Raw genomic sequence first — 15,217 nt, 5'->3', positions numbered from 1 at the left:
TCCACCAGTGACCTAGTGGAGCACTTTGTCAAGGGCTTTAAAGATGGTTTTTAAATTTTCAATTTTACTTATTTATTCTTAGCATGTTGGAGGGGATGGGGCAGAGGGAGGCAGAGGGGATCCCAAGCAGACTCCATGCTGAGCATGAGCAGGACAAGGGACTCGACCCCACGACCCTGAGATCATGACCTGAGCCAAAACCCAGGGCTGGATGCTCAAGTGACTGTGCCACCCTGGTGACCCTAAGGATGATTTTTTAAAAAAATATTTTACTTATTTATTCATGAGAGACACAGAGGCAGAGACACAGGCAGAGGGAAAAGCAGGCTCCCTACAGGGAGCCCATTGTAGAACTTGATCCCAGGACCCCGGGGTCATGCCTGAACTGAAGGTAGACACTAAACCACTGAGCCACTGGGCATCCCCCTAAGGATGATTTTTAAATTAATATTTAATTATAGAAGTAAACATATTCCCTTTAAAATTTTTAAATGTTGCTTATATGGTTGGAGTCAGTTTATGTTAAACTTGCCAAGTTTGTACACATTTCTCTTTTTCTCACATACACTCTGTGTGTGTGTCTCTGAATGTCTCTGGGTCTCTGTATGTCTGCAGGTCTCTCTTTTTGTGTCTCTGTGCGTGTCTCTGTCTTTTTGTGTCTCCGTGTGTATGTCTTTGTATCTCTCTGCATGTCTCTATTTCTGTTTTGGCGTGTCTCTCTGTCTCTGCGTGTCTGTGTCTCTGTCTCTGCATGTCTCTGTGTCTCTGTCTCTGCGTGTCTCTCTCTGTGTCTCTGTCTCTGGGCGTCTCTGTGTCTCCCTCTGTCTCTGTGTGGAATCCACCGCCAGCTGCCCCATGACAGGCAGGGCGGCCGTTGGGTTGGCTCCGGGCACGTGGCATTCTCATGCCCTCCGGGTTGGAGGGTGTGCCCGGATCAGCCCTGGAGCAGTATCTGGACATCAAGGCAGCAGGATGGTGCCAGCACCCTGGAAGTGCCACAGGGCGATGCTCTAGCTGCGGGGGAGGTTGGGTGGGGTAGGGAGGTGGGAGGGGCGCTGGGCTCTGTGGCGCCCATTGGGGATTGCCCAGATGTCAGGCAGTGTTCTGTGGGGTGCGAAGGCATCTCTGGGTGCGTTCCAGCCCCATCCCCCTCACCGTCCTGGGGCCTGTGGTCTGCACATGCAGTTACTACTCAGGTGGCTGGGGACCCTCACTGCGTTGGGGTTCACAGAAGCCCATGTGCATTCCCGGAGAGTTGCGTGGGGTGTGTGGGGGGGACACGTAGGGTGTCCCCCCTGAGCCTGCTCTGGTCCTCCCCAGCGGACAGCACCCTCGACAGCGGACAGGGCTCCACCGTGTACTCAGACTCGCAGAGCAGCCAGCACAGTGTGGTGCTGGGCTCCTTGGCAGACGCGGCACCGGCCCCGGCCCAGTGTGTGTGCAGTACGCCCGTGAGCGTGGGCGATGGCCCCGTCCTGCCCTACAGCCTGCCCCCGTTGGGGACCTACCAGCAGCCAGCCACAGTGAGTCAGCCCGCCCCCTCGTGCCCCAGACCCCGTCCCTGGGGCCCCGCCATGTCCCCAGGGCTGGTGGGAAGTCGAGCACCAGCCACATTGAGGCCTCAGGTCCCTGAGCTGCTGACCCCAGCTGGTCCTGGGATGCGGCCCCTTTGGCTCCGTGGCTTCAGATGAACGGGGAGCATACGGTGTGCTCACCTGCACCAAGCGGTGGCAGCTTTGCTCGTTCCCAGCCCCAGGATACCGGAGGGCCTTCCCAGTTGGCGTGGACGGCTGGGCCCCCAGCTTGACGCCCTCCCCGGTTCAGACCTGCTCCCTCCTGGTCTTTCCCGGGAAACCTCAGAAAGCTGTTTTGTGTGTAGAGGGTCCAGTCTGTATCTACAGGGTCAGGATTCTTTTTTTTTTTTTTTTTTTTAAGATTTTATTTATTTATTCATGAGAGAGAGAGAGGCAGAGAGATACAGGCAGAGGGAGAAGCAGGCTCCATGAAGGGAACCCGACGTGGGACTCGATCCTGGGTCTCCAGGATCAGGCCCTGGGCTGAAGCGGTGCTAAACTGCTGAGCCACCAGGGCTGCCCCAGGTCAGGAGTCTTGAAAACAGAACCCAACGTTATTACCCCTAAAAGTGGCCATGTTATTGGCTGTCCTTATTAGTACCAAACATCCAGCATTCAGTCCTCAAACTCCCTCCTGGGTCATGTGAGTGCTGCCTCTGGCGGTGAGGACGCCTGTCTGCCACCCATTGTCCTGCTGGCCATGCCACTGGAGGTGGCGGCTCCATCCCCCTCTGTGCACATTCTTTGTATCCTGTTTGTGACGTGTCTCCATACACGGGTCTTACCCGGTCCTATAGATGGGAAGCAAGCGCCGCGTCCTGAGTGTCTGTCCCTGGTGCTGCAAAGCCCCTTAGGATGTTTTTTTTTTTCTCTCGATTGCATAATATTCCATGGAGCTGAAGTTCCAGAACATTCCTTGCTTGGAGTAGTGGCCATCCTCAGCTTAGGGGCCCCCACTTCTCATCTCTGCCAAGCTCTGTGCCCAGGAAGGAATCCCCGGAGGGGTGACAGGCCTAGGGAGTGAGGGTTGGGCCCCTGCAGCCATGGTGTGCGGGCCGGGAGGGGCACCTGGGGCAACTAGTGAGTGTGGCCCTTGGTGCTCCCTGCAGCCGGGCCTGTCTGTGGCCTCTGTCCCGGCCCCCACCCACCCTCCGCTCCCGCAGCAGCATTTCCCGGAGCCGGCCATAAGCTTTGCCCCCGTGCCGACCGGCCCAGGCCAGCCTGTGCCCCCTGGCCACCAGGTGAGTACGGGCTGCCCCTGCCTGCTGCCTCATGGGTACTCTTCCTCGTGCCTGGCCTGGTGGTGGCAAGGTCTGCCAGCCCAGGGCCCGCGGTGCAGGTGGGAGTGGGGTTCACAGATCCACAGCACGTAGAGGGCCCTTGCATGCACAGATCTGCATGTTGGGTCCACTTTGGGTGTTTGTGTGTGTGAGTTAGTTTTCCCTGACCCGGCGGGGGCGGGGGTGTCTCAGCAGGACGCTGGTCTAAGAGAAGCCCCCTCTCTCCCCAGCCGCCTCCACTGGCCCAGCCAGCACCCCTGCCCCCTGTCCTGGCCCCGCCGCCAGTTGGCCCTCTCCAGCCGGTGCCCCCCCACCTGCCTCCCTACCTAGCTCCAACGTCCCAGGTGGTGGCCCCTGCTCAGCTGAAGTCCCTCCAGATGCCGCCTGCACCTCTGCAGCCGCTGCCTCAAGTGCCTGCTCAGGTAAGCGCCCCCCCTCCCCCCACCAACCCCTTGCCTCCGCCCCCACTCTGGCGGTCACTCTCTCCTCTGGGCTATAAGGGCTCGTGGGTTGTGGGGACAAGAACGCTACCTAGGTAGGTGGCCATGCCCATCTGCCTTTGGCGTCTTTCCCGAGCGTGTCCAGGTCAGGGACAGGTTTGGTCCAGGATCAGGGCCAGTGGAGCCAGGGAGGAGCCCAAAGCTATGGCTGCTGTCTGTGCTGTGCCCGCCATGCTCCTGGGGAGCCCAGGGCCTCTGTGACCAGTGACATTGGATGGCACGTGGTGCCCAGGTGCTGTCACCCAGGCTAATGCCATTGACGGCTTATTCCCCATGGGTCCATCACATCATGTTGGTGGGACTCGGCCGGGAAGCGCCGCCTCATGATGAAGATGTGAGTGTCCCTGCAGTTTGTGGATACGGTGTGGATGCATATTTCTTGTCACCATCTTCGTCCTCAGCTTAGCCACGTTGGGATTGTTTTCGGTGTTGAGTTAAATGGCTGTTCGCTGTCCGGAGGTAGAGGCATTCCAGCACACGGAGGTTGGTGTGCCTACTCCAGCTGCTTTATAATCGTGCTAAGGCGTGTATTACATGATGCTGCTCGAGCGCCGGCCACAGGGAAGGTTTAGGAGAATCACTGCAGGATCTGAAATGATGGAGGTGCTCTCTCCAGGAAGTCAGATACTGGGTGTCTCTGGCAAGGATGACCAGACGTAGAAGGTTCCAGAGCTCTGCTGCAGGGAGAGGCCTGCTCCCCAGGCCCCACAGCACAGGGGCGCTACCTCAGCACGTTGGCACTGGGAGACGCATATTCCCTGAGACGGCCCGCCACGGAATTTGGATCACAGGGGTGGGGAATCAGGCAAAGTGCTTTCAGATCTTCAGGGCCAGTCTGGCAGCTCTGACCATCCTGATTCTCTGAATGAAAATGTGTGGAAGCCGCAAAGCTGGCGGTCACTGCTTTGAGCACAGACCAGAGCTGCCCGCTGTTCTTGCAGCTACCCATGGGGACTGGGCGGGGGCATGGCATGGGCTTCCCATGGCACCAAAGGGGGCCCCCCGGGCCTGTTTACATTGGGTCTGTGGTTGGGTTTCTTCCCAAGGCAGCTGCCCTGTGGTGCGGGCAGCCGGGCCCTGCAGCCCTGGTGACTCCGAGGTGCTCCCATGTCTTTCAGGTGCCTCCGCTCCCTGTGGGGCCCCCCATCGCACCCCTGGCCTCCCTCGACAGCCTCCCTGCGGCTCTCCCCGACCTGCCGGCCGCTGGGGGGCCCACCGTGCCCGCTCCCTCTCAGTATTTCTCTCCCGCCGTCATCTTGCCAAGCCTTCCACTCAGCGCCGCCACTGCCCCCCTGCCCACGTCCCCAGCGTTGCCTCTGCAGGCAGTCAAGCTGCCCCACCCCTCTGGGGCACCGCTGGCCGTGCCATGTCGGACCATTGTGCCAAACGTGGCTGCCACCGCCACTGCCATCCCTCTGCTGGCCGTGGCCCCGCAGGGTGTGGCCGCCCTGTCCCTTCACCCAGCCGCCGTGGCCCAGCTCCCGGCCCAGCCCGTGTACCCGGCAGCCTTCCCGCAGATGGTGCCTAGTGACGTCCCGCCATCTCCCCTCCACGTAGCGCAGAGCGTGCGGGCAGCCCCTCCGCAGCCCGCGCCTTCCACGCTGCAGCAGCCCCACCAGCCAAGTGTTGCGCGCCTTCCTGAGCAGACTGCTCCGGCAGGGGCGGGAAGCCAGGTAATCCGCCTGCCTCTGGGGTGCACCCTCCAGGTGGAGGGGGTGGGGTGAGGGGAGTTGGGGGGACATCTCTAGTATCTAACTTGGGAATGAGGTTCTGGGGGCAGATGAGGGAGGGGCGAGCAGGCGGTTCTGTTTCTTGGCCCTGGCTTCTGTGTGCAGGGTGTCTGCCGGGCGGGGCCTCATGGTACCTGCCCTCCTCCCCTGGGCTGGCAGCTGTGGTATGGTGGTGTCAGCTCTAGCATGGGTGGGGGGGCCTCCTAAGGGAGGGGCGAGGGAGGGGCTCACCACTCCCCCAACAGCCAAGGACAGTGTCCAGGGTCAGGTGGGGACCTCAGGCAGCATGCCACACTGACAGGGAGGGATGCAGGGATACACACCTGAGGCCCCACATGTGAACCCCCACCTGTGTTTTGGAGCTCCAGGGCTGTTGGCCAGCCTCATGTGAGGAGGGGAGCCAGAGTGGGGGCCTCTCCCCTAGGAGCCCCCTTTTGTAGCCTGTTTCCCAGGGGCCTCTCCCCTGGAGCCCCCGTTTGGCTCTAAGCCTCAGCGCTGTGTACTCGTAGTGAGCTCTTTGCCTTCTAAGCTCTCCTGTGTGGTAGGGTCCAAAGCCCCTTCATCTTCATGGTGGAGACCCACCCCAGAGTGTGTGGAGGCCTTAGGGGTCATCCTGTGCCTGCTCCTGTCTGGTCCACGTCCCCAGAGCACACGGACTTTCAACATCTGATTCCAGAAAGGATCTGTTCTTGGAGGAGGAGGGTAGTTTTGTTCGATGGCAAGATGGGCTGTTTTACCATCAGGTTTGCGGTGGTGCCGCAGTCTGGAGCCCTACTGAGCCAATGCCTGCTGGTCTGTGACCTGGGGTGACGCCTACTCATGGGTCAGGGCTGTTTCAGGAAAGCCAAGGCCACGCGGAGGCCTGGGGTCTGCACTGGTTGCTTGCTCAGCTGGTGGCTGAAGAAGGTGCTGTGTGCACAGAGGTTGTCGGCCTGGCCTAGCGGCAGGCTCCCCACTCTCTACAGCCTGTTGACGGGCTGGGCTGGCCGCCTCATGGGCTTCCCAATGCTGAGAGCAAACTCCCCTGAAAACAAAGCTGGGGTCCTTCCAGCAGGAACAGTGCCCGCCCAGCGGCGGCTTTCGTATCTGACCGCATGCACCACGTAGCTGATCTGTCCTACACTTGTGGGGCCAGTGGTGGGCCTTCCCGTCCCTGACCGCGTCCCTGAGGTTGGCGGGATGGAGGCTCCCAGCAGGAGCTTTTAAAGGGGAGGCCGTGAGGAGTCCAGCCCACCTCCAGAGCTGCCCACCGAAGGCCAGCGTCCCTGGTTCCTCTTGAGTGCGGCTGACGGTGTGAGCGAGGTGCTAGCGCATGGGGCTGCCCATGGGGAGCCATGTTCGGTGCTAAGTACATGCCACCCTTAGAGCTTCAGATGGATTCAACTGAGGGATCATAAGTGAGGCGTGGATTGAGGTTTGATTCTGCACACAGGGACCTGAGAGTCCCCGTTCTTAGTGGTTTCTGCTAAATCTGTGTGCTAATGTGCTGAGGCTGTGCTGGACCGGCGAGGACAGCTGTTACCCCCACTCTGGGTGCTCACCCACCTGCATGGGGAAGCACCTGCCTCGCTCCAGGACCCTGTGGCAGAGGCATGGCTGGCCCTCCAACCTGCATCCCTGCCTCCTGTGCCCCCAGATCCTGCTTGGCCACCCACCTCCGTATGCTGTGGATGTCAATGCCCAGGTCCCCACCGTGCCCGCACCTGCTGCCATCCTCTCCCCACCTCTGCCAGAAGTGTTGCCGCCTGTGGTCCCCGAGCTGCCTCAGCTCCCCAGCTCCCTGGCCCCTGCAGTGGCCGCAGCTTCTCAGAGCTTGCCCGTCCAGACCACCGCACTCCTGCCGCCTGCTGCCCATGTGCCACCGCCCACCGGACCTGGGATTACCAGCCCCTGCCCGGCCGTGCAGCTAACAGTGGAGTCGGCCCCAGAGGTGTGTGTTCCTGCCTTCGGGGCTTGGCCCTGGTGCCTCGCCCTGACCCCCACCCCAGCATCCCAGTGGCCCCCTGCATGGTGGTATTAGGTCTCAGCTAAGGAAAGTGTGCCCTGTGGCAACCCTAATCCTCCTCCGCTGTCCCTGTACACTGCACTTTCCTTGGACACTTCTGCCAGAAAGCATGGTGGTGACCTGTGGAATTGCGGGGCCTTGCCTCGAGGATGGGGGCAGGCCCACTGCTCCTCTACTGGGAAGATCAGAGTGGGTCAGCGTGTTGGCCAAGGGGAGGCCTGGCTTTTAGCAACCGCACAGGAGAAAACCCTTACACCTGCTACCTCTCGTGGTCAGCTCCCTCAGTGGGGAGGTGGGAGGGGCCAGCCAGGAGCAGGTGCACCATGGGGGGCCCGGTGTGACCCGTCCTCCCATCCGTGGCTTTGTTTCAGGAGCAGGCCTCCCAGGACAAGCAGCTCGGGCCCCCGCAGAGCTGTGAGAGGTAAGGGCCCAGTTGGCCCGTGGGGTGGAGGGGGCAGCCACGGCCTCACACGGATCTCCCTCGAGAGTCAGGGTTTCTTGCGATGTCACCCATTCCCAGCTGGACATGGTGGAGCCGTCTGGGTTGTCTGGGCCTCTGTCCATACTCGTTGGCCTGGTCGTCACATGCTCTGTGTGTGTCCTGCATCCTGGTGCCTGTGGTGCCCAGGATGTTCTAGAAGGGAGAGGCAGTGGCTCGCCCCCCAGCCCCATGCACCCGGCCACAGAACGTGTCCCATTGGGTGGTAACTGGACACAGGGAGTGGCCTTGTGTCCTGGTGCACCAGCACCAGACTCAGTGCTGTGCAAACCCCTCAGACCCTGCGGTCTTCCCAGGTGGTTGTCACATTCCTGTTGCTGTTACACAGACAGGGAAACTGAGGCACGGGGGAGGATTTTCTTCATCCTGTTGTTTTCTGTGAACCAGTACAGCCTGAGTCACAGGTCAAGGGTCAGAGAGGACAGAGGTCCTGGGTCATATGGCCAATGTGTTCTCCACAACCCCAGCACCACCCTAGCCGGGTGGGACAGCAGGAGGAGGGGCTGGGGGCCCTGAAGGTGGGGTCCGGGCCAGCTTCACACCTGCCACATTTTCTGGCCGTTTCCATGTGTGGCTGGTGTGCAGGCTGCTGTCACATCCTGGGTTTTCACACAGCTACGGAGGTTCTGATGTCCCCTCTGGAAGAGAGATGAGTGACAGCTGCGAGGGAACGTTTGGCGGGGGGAGGCTGGAAGGCAAGGCTGCCCGGAAACATCACCGCCGGTCCACGCGTGCCCGCTCTCGCCAGGAGAGAGCCAGCCGCCCGCGGCTCACCATCCTGAATGTGAGTGGCCAGGCAGGGTGGGCCCAAGGGTGCAGGGCTTCCTGACCGTGGCCCACGGTGGCCTCACCACCCGGGTGCCCGTAGGTGTGCAACACAGGCGACAAGATGGTGGAGTGCCAGCTGGAGACGCACAACCACAAGATGGTCACGTTCAAGTTCGACCTGGACGGGGATGCGCCCGACGAGATTGCCACCTACATGGTGAGGCCCGGTGTCTTCCTGGGGTGGGCAGGGCTGTCTCCTTGGCTCCCTGGGCCCCGCAGTGGCCACCTGCTGTGGGTGGTGCCCATCACCTGGAGGGTGGCCTCTGTCAGCCACCCCCTGCCCCAGCTGGGTCTTCCGTGAGCCAAGTGCCAAGTAGAGCGAAGGAGAGATATCAGGGAAGGCCAGTGGCCCGTGGTGTGCCCCCAGCAGGGCTGTCTGTGCCATTGCAGGTGGAGCACGATTTCATCCTGCAGGCTGAGCGGGAGACGTTCATTGAACAGATGAAAGACGTCATGGACAAGGCAGAGGACATGCTTAGCGAGGACACGGACATTGACCGCGGCTCTGACCCTGGGACCAGCCCACCATACCTCAGCACCTGCACCCTGGGCGCTAGGGAGGTGTGTCCTGGGGGTGGGGTCCTGGGAGGGCCGGGGCATGTGGCCACCTGGGGCCCCCAAGTGCAGGGTGAGGGGCAGGGTGGGGGGGGCGCCTTCAGCTTAGCGGGAGAGGCCCCCTGGCGTGTTTTGAGGCTATGCTGCCTCTGAAGCAAACTCTTGTGTCATGTGGTCTGCTGATTCCTGACCCTCTACCTCTGCCAGGAGAGCCGCCAGTCCCAGGCCAACGCCCCTGTTTATCAGCAGAACGGTACGTCTGCCTTCTGGGCCCATCTGCCCTCCGGAGGAGGCACTTCCACCTCACTCCTTCTGCCTTTTAGCGGGTGTTTATTAAGACCCCCCTGAGCATGTCATCCGGGTTGGGCCATCAGAGGGCGAGTGCTGTGGTGTGTGCTGAGCATCTCCCTGGGAGTGGGTAGGCTGACCTGAGGGACCGGGTCTGGTGCTGGTGGGGACTGAGTGCCATGTGGTCTTGCCACTGCCACCTGTTGCCCAGCTGGTGTTCCCCCTTCATCAAGGCACTGCAGGTGCCCTGGGAACTGAGCCCATGTTGTGGGTGTCATGCGAGCCCAAGACTGCCTGCACATGGCCCCCGTGGGGTGAGCTCCCAGTGCCCTGATGACAGGTGCGGTGCAGTTGGGGAGGGGTCCCACTGGCCTCGGGAGAAGTTTACGGGGTCCCTCCCTCCCTCTGTGTCCTGCTCCGTAGTCCTGCACACAGGCAAGAGGTGGTTCATCATCTGTCCGGTGGCCGAGCACCCCGCAGTGGAGGCTCCTGAGTCCTCGCCCCCACTTCCTCCGAGCTCTGTGCAGCCAGAAGCCAGCCAAGGTAGGAGCCACTGTGAGTTCCTAGCCCTTGTCCCTGTAGTGTGGTGTGCTGACTCAGTCAGCTCCCGTCACCCCGAGGCCCCAAGCAGCCTGGCAACCACACTCCACCTGGTGAGCCCAGCCAGGGAGGCTCTCAGGCTTGAGCCCATCTTTACCTTCATGGTGCACGACACAGGTGACAACCTTGGGCTGCTTAGGTGCAGACTGAGGGCTCTGGCCTCACCCTCTGTACCCAGTGTACCCCACTTCTCACCCCCCTCTATGCGACCCACCCTCAGGGAGTGCTCCTTCTTGCTTCTCTTGTCCTGGGGGTGGGGTGGGTAAGACTCTCTCATTTTAAATCATCCTCAAGGAAATCTGCCTGATAGTGAATTGCCCCCCGTCTGGACCTGTGTCTGCAAGCTTGCCCTTGGGGCTATCGTTAAATCCTGATTTTTTGGTCCCTTGGGAGGTCGAAAATAGTCATTTGAACAGATTTTAGGTTTAATTCCTCGTAAGCTGGCAGGAAAACAGGAAGAAGTTGCCAATTATGTAACCTGACCTAACTTAATGAATGGCACATGCATGAAAAATAGTTCTAAATCATCTTTCATTTCGTACCGTGTGTTCCCAGCGACGTCCATCATACTTTTGGAGGTTTGTTCCCGTAGGGAAAAGGTCAGCCTGATAATGAAATCCCTGAGGAGCCATAAACAGACCTGGTAACCTGAGATAAAGGGTCTGGCCCATGCCTTGTGAAGGATCAGGGGAGCAGCAGCATTGTCTGCAGTGGCTCAGCTTTAAAATAAGAATATGCTCACCTACTACTTCTTGATTTTATGCATACACATCTAGTGACCTGTCGGGGGGAGAAGAGCCCTCATAGAAATAAAGCTGAATTTCAGTGTGGTGCAGTGATTCATAGGACAGGCCGAAGTTAAGCCCTGGTTCCCTCATCCGTGCCCTGAGCTCAGGAAACCTTTGGAGCCAATTTCTTTATTTAAAAAAAAAAAAAAAGCGGCTACCCCCAGGGATGGCAGATCTGTTCATTGGGGTGAACCATTCACAGAGGACAACCAGAGAAGTTGGATGCATTATAAAGATCGTTGGCTGGAAGGTATTTGGGCCTCTAAAGACTGTGCAGATTAGGCCAAAGTACAGGGCAGGGTGGAGACTAGGATGCAGGGGCGCCCGGGCTGGTTCTGCTCCCCGGGAGGCCATGCCCATCTCTGCAGGGTGATTGAGAGGCTGGGCATAGAAGCTTCCACCGCTCGGCAGGCTACAGGAAAGGGGCTGAATCATGCTGTGAAGTGACAAGCCAGGCAGAGAGAGGAGCCACCTCAGCACAGTGCCCACGTTAGGGTGATCTCGGAGCGGGCACTCAGTCCTTTCTGCAGGAAGGCAGCACCATTCTGAAGCTTGCCATTGCATGGCTTTATGAACACGGTATTTGACTCAGAGTAAAAAATAACTGGGCAGAGAGTCCTGGTTCTGGGTGAGAGGGTGTATGCATGCCATGCCAGCGCTTCACTCACGAAACCCACAGTGCGCCGGGGCCAGGGCAGGGCGCAGCTTTTGGAGATGTGAGAAGTGAGTAGCAACAGGAAAAGAGGGAAGTGTGCCAGAATTCCAGGGATTCCTGGGCTGGTGGTGAGCTTAGTGTTTCTCTCTGATGCCTTCTGGCCTGAGGTCAGGGCAGCATGAAGCCTAGGAGTGAGTGCTGGACTCACACAGGGGAGCTCTAGCAGATGCCCACTGAGGAGGGAGCTCCTAAAGCTCAGAGCATGTTGTGAGTCCCTCGCCACTCTCTACCCCCCTCTGCGTGCCTCAGCCCACCTACCATCCTGAGGGGTAGCAGCCAGGAGAGGAGCCAGCTTGGTGATAGGGGACAACCCTTCCCCCTGCTGGGTAGAGCCTGGGCTCAGCCAGTGCAGAACCAATACCCACTGCCTTTTCTCACTTTTTCTTCTGCCACTTGGCTCTGTTTCTCATAGTTGTGGGAGGAGGGGAAGGTCTCTCTCCAGGGAGTTGGGAGGGGATCACAGAGATCACGCAAAAGGAGGAGCTTGGGGAAGCAACAACATAGTGTCATTGATGAACTCCCAGGCTCACCCCCGCCTGTGCGTGTATGGATCTGATTCTTAGTAGCATATAATAAACAGAACTGAGTGATGGATAGATTGGCCCCTGAGTAGTACATGCCTGTTTCAGGTCAGGTTAGAGCTGCAGAGACACTGAGAACTCACCGGACATTATAGCCTCAGGTCACAGAAGGTGGGTTGTAACTCACAGTGTGAACCCAAGCAGGTCGATTGCCTGCATCTCACCATAGGGTTTAAACAGACTTAGGGTCTCATTCAAAGCCCAGTCCAATCCAACTCAACCAGTGCAATCCAAATATTCACCAAATGAAAAACCACAAAAATGCCAACTTGCATTAGAAAAAGACAGCCAACCTTGACAACGATGAGATGAAATAGATGTTCGGATGGTCTCACAAAGACGTCAAGGAAACTATTATAAACATGCTTCAACAAGCAGTCACAAATGTTCTTGAAACAAATGTTAAAGTGGAAAGTATTCGTGAAGAAATGAGATACAAAGAGGAGACATGTGGGGCACCTGGGGGAGCTCCATCGGTGAAGTGTCTGCCTTTAGCTCAGGTCATGATCCCAGGGACCTGGGATCAAGTCCCACCTTGGGCTCCATGCTCAGTGGGGAGCCTGCTTCTCCCCGTCCCTCCCCCCTACTTGGGATCTTTCTCTCATTCTCTCTCAAATAAATAAATAAAATCTTTAAAAAAAAAATACATACAGAAGAGGAGACACATGGAAACTTGAAAAGTGAAAAATAAATGCCTGGAACTAATCAGAACTTAGAGAAAAATGAACAGAGCTTCATGGACTGTGGAATGGCAACAGAGGGCTAACATTTGTGGCATCAGTCCCAGAAGCAGAAAAAGTGTGCAGTGCTGAAAAAATAATTGAGGAAATAAGGTGGAAGACTTCCCAAGTTTGGTGAAAGACAAACTTACAGATTGAAGAAGCTGAATGAATCCCAAAAAGAATGAACCCAAAGAAATCTGTTATCTGGACACATCACACACTGCTGAGAAAGAAAGACAAAAATTGTGAAAGCCGCCAGAGGGAAATGATGGAGGGCCTGGAGGGGAGCAGTGGTTAAATGACTGCGGATTTGTCACCAGAAACCATGGAGTCTGGGATGGAAGTGGCACAGCATTTCTGAAGTGTCAGGAAAAAACCTGTCAACCCAGGAACCTGTTTGCAGAAGAAATATTCCTTGGAAATGAAACTGAAAAAAAATTTTTCAGGTAATGACAAGAGCATTTGTCGCCAGTTACCAGCTCTAAAGGAATTGGTAAAGATCCTCAGACAGAAGATATAATAGAAAAAAATAACTTAAAAAAAAACAAAAGAAAGAAGAAACAGAGTTTTTAAAAGAGAGAAACAGGGAACAAACAAATTCCTAGACTTACATCTGAACATAACAGTAATTGAATTAAATGTAAATGGTTGTAGCACATCATTTAAAAGATAGACATTGTAAGAGTGGATGAAAAGAAAATCTAACCTAATTACCATCTATAAGAAACTTCAAATATAATGATATAGGTAAGTTTAAAGAAAAAGCATTGTGAAGATATCCCATGCAAACACCAGTCAAAAGATCACTGGAGTCCCTTTAATATCATACAAAATAGACTTTAGAGCAAAGAAAATTACCAGGAATAATTACCAGGAACAAAAACATTACAAAAAATGGGTAAGTTCCTAGAAACACATAATACCCCAAGACTGAATCGCAAAGAAAAAGAAAATCTGAATAGACCATTACAAGTAATGACATTGAATCTGTAATTTAAAAAGTCTGACCAGGGGTACCTGGGTGGCTCAGCGGTTGAGCATCTCCCTTCAGTTCAGCTTGTGATCCCGGGGTCCCAGGATTGAGTCCTGCATCAGGCTCCCCACAGGGAGCCTGCTTCTCCCTCTGCCTATGTCTCTGCCTGTCTCTCTCTGTGTTTCATGAGTAAATAAATAAAATCTTAAACAAACAGTCTGCCCCTAAACAAAAGTCCAGGACCAGAAGGCTTCTGGTGAATTCTACCAAATATTTATTTTATCTATTTTTCTCACAAGGGAAATTTGTTTTTTTTTATTAAGAAAATAAAAACAAAATATAACCAAATGTCCGCAGCTGAAGTTTTGTGTAGAGAGCAATTTATAGGGAGAAATACTTATATTATAAAACAACAAAGTTTTCAAATCAGTTATTTATACCTCCACCTGAAGAAACCAGGAAAAGTACACCTGAATCTAATGTAACAGTGTATGTCAACAAGATTGGAATTAAAATAACTTTTTTGAGTGATACTCAATATTTTTATTTTTATTTTTAAGAATTTTATTTTGATCACCTGGTGCTCATCACAATTACACCCCTTAATCCCCATCACTGACTCCACCCACCTCCTCTCTGGTACCAGCAATGTGTTCTCTGTAGGTTAGAGTCTGTTTCTTGGTTTGCCATCCTTCTCTCTCTTTTTCCTTTTGCTCGTTTGTTTTGTTTCCCAAATTCCACATAGGAGTGGGATCATACAGTATCTTGTTATGTTCTTTAGCTCCACCCGTGTTATGGTGAATGGCAAGGTCTTCTTCTTCTCCTCCTCCTCCTCCTCCTCCTCCTCCTCCTCCTCCTCCTCCTCCTTCTTCTTCTTCTTCTTCTTCTTTCTTCTTCTTCTTCTTCTTCTTCCTCTTCCTCTTCCTCTTCCTCCTCCTCCTCCTCTTCCTCCTCCTCTTCTTCCTCCTCTTCTTCCTCTTCTTCTTCCTCTTCTTCTTCCTTCTTTTTTTTTAGTGGTTAATAGTCCATTGTGCATATACGTGTGGTGTGTGTGTGTGTGTGTGTGTGTGTGTGTGTATTTCTTTGTCCCTTCATCAGCTGAGGGACACTTGGGCTGCTTCCATAATTTGGCTTTTGTACCACTGCTGCCATAAACACAGGGGTGCATGCATCCCTTTGAATTAGTATTTTTATATTCTTTGGGGGTAAATACCCAATAGTGCAATTGCTGGGTCACAGGGTAGCCCTATTCTTAACTCTTTGAAGGACCTCCACACTGTTCTCTACAGTGGCTGCACCAGTTTGCATTCCCACCCACAGTGTAAGGGCATTCCCCACTCTCCAATACTTTTTTTTTTTTTGCTGTTAATTTTAGCCATTCTGACGGGTGTGATATGTCATTGTAGTTTTGTTTTGCATTTCCCTGGTGATCAGTGATGTTGAGCATTTTTTCATGTATCTGTTGACCACCTGTATGTCTTCTTTGGAGAAATGTCTATTCACGTCTTCTGCCCATTTCTTCACTGGATTATTTGGTTTTGGGGTGTTGAGTTTTATGAGTTCTTTGTAGATTTTAGAT

The 15,217-nt window shown here is 55.4% G+C and overlaps 1 protein-coding gene across 10 annotated transcripts in view; it reads left to right on the top strand.

The window, feature by feature from the left end:
* The window catches only part of WNK2 (WNK lysine deficient protein kinase 2), a 100,518-nt gene that overhangs the window by 37,542 nt on the left and 47,759 nt on the right, over positions 1 to 15,217 (top strand). For all 10 annotated transcript variants that reach the window (XM_072842312.1, XM_072842297.1, XM_072842305.1 and 7 more), the window contains exons 8-18: positions 1,321 to 1,523; positions 2,684 to 2,815; positions 3,085 to 3,276; positions 4,473 to 5,027; positions 6,721 to 7,014; positions 7,461 to 7,510; positions 8,204 to 8,372; positions 8,457 to 8,573; positions 8,807 to 8,977; positions 9,179 to 9,224; positions 9,683 to 9,802. In XM_072842312.1, the coding sequence (XP_072698413.1) occupies positions 1,321 to 1,523; positions 2,684 to 2,815; positions 3,085 to 3,276; positions 4,473 to 5,027; positions 6,721 to 7,014; positions 7,461 to 7,510; positions 8,204 to 8,372; positions 8,457 to 8,573; positions 8,807 to 8,977; positions 9,179 to 9,224; positions 9,683 to 9,802 (2,049 nt within the window). The remainder of the gene's footprint in view (positions 1 to 1,320; positions 1,524 to 2,683; positions 2,816 to 3,084; positions 3,277 to 4,472; positions 5,028 to 6,720; positions 7,015 to 7,460; positions 7,511 to 8,203; positions 8,373 to 8,456; positions 8,574 to 8,806; positions 8,978 to 9,178; positions 9,225 to 9,682; positions 9,803 to 15,217) is intronic.

Source organism: Canis lupus, chromosome 1, assembly GCF_048164855.1.
Source record: "Canis lupus baileyi chromosome 1, mCanLup2.hap1, whole genome shotgun sequence".
Lineage (NCBI taxonomy): Eukaryota > Metazoa > Chordata > Mammalia > Carnivora > Canidae > Canis > Canis lupus.
The sequence above is the reverse complement of the archived record's forward strand: the minus strand, read 5'-3'. Positions and strand labels throughout refer to the sequence as shown.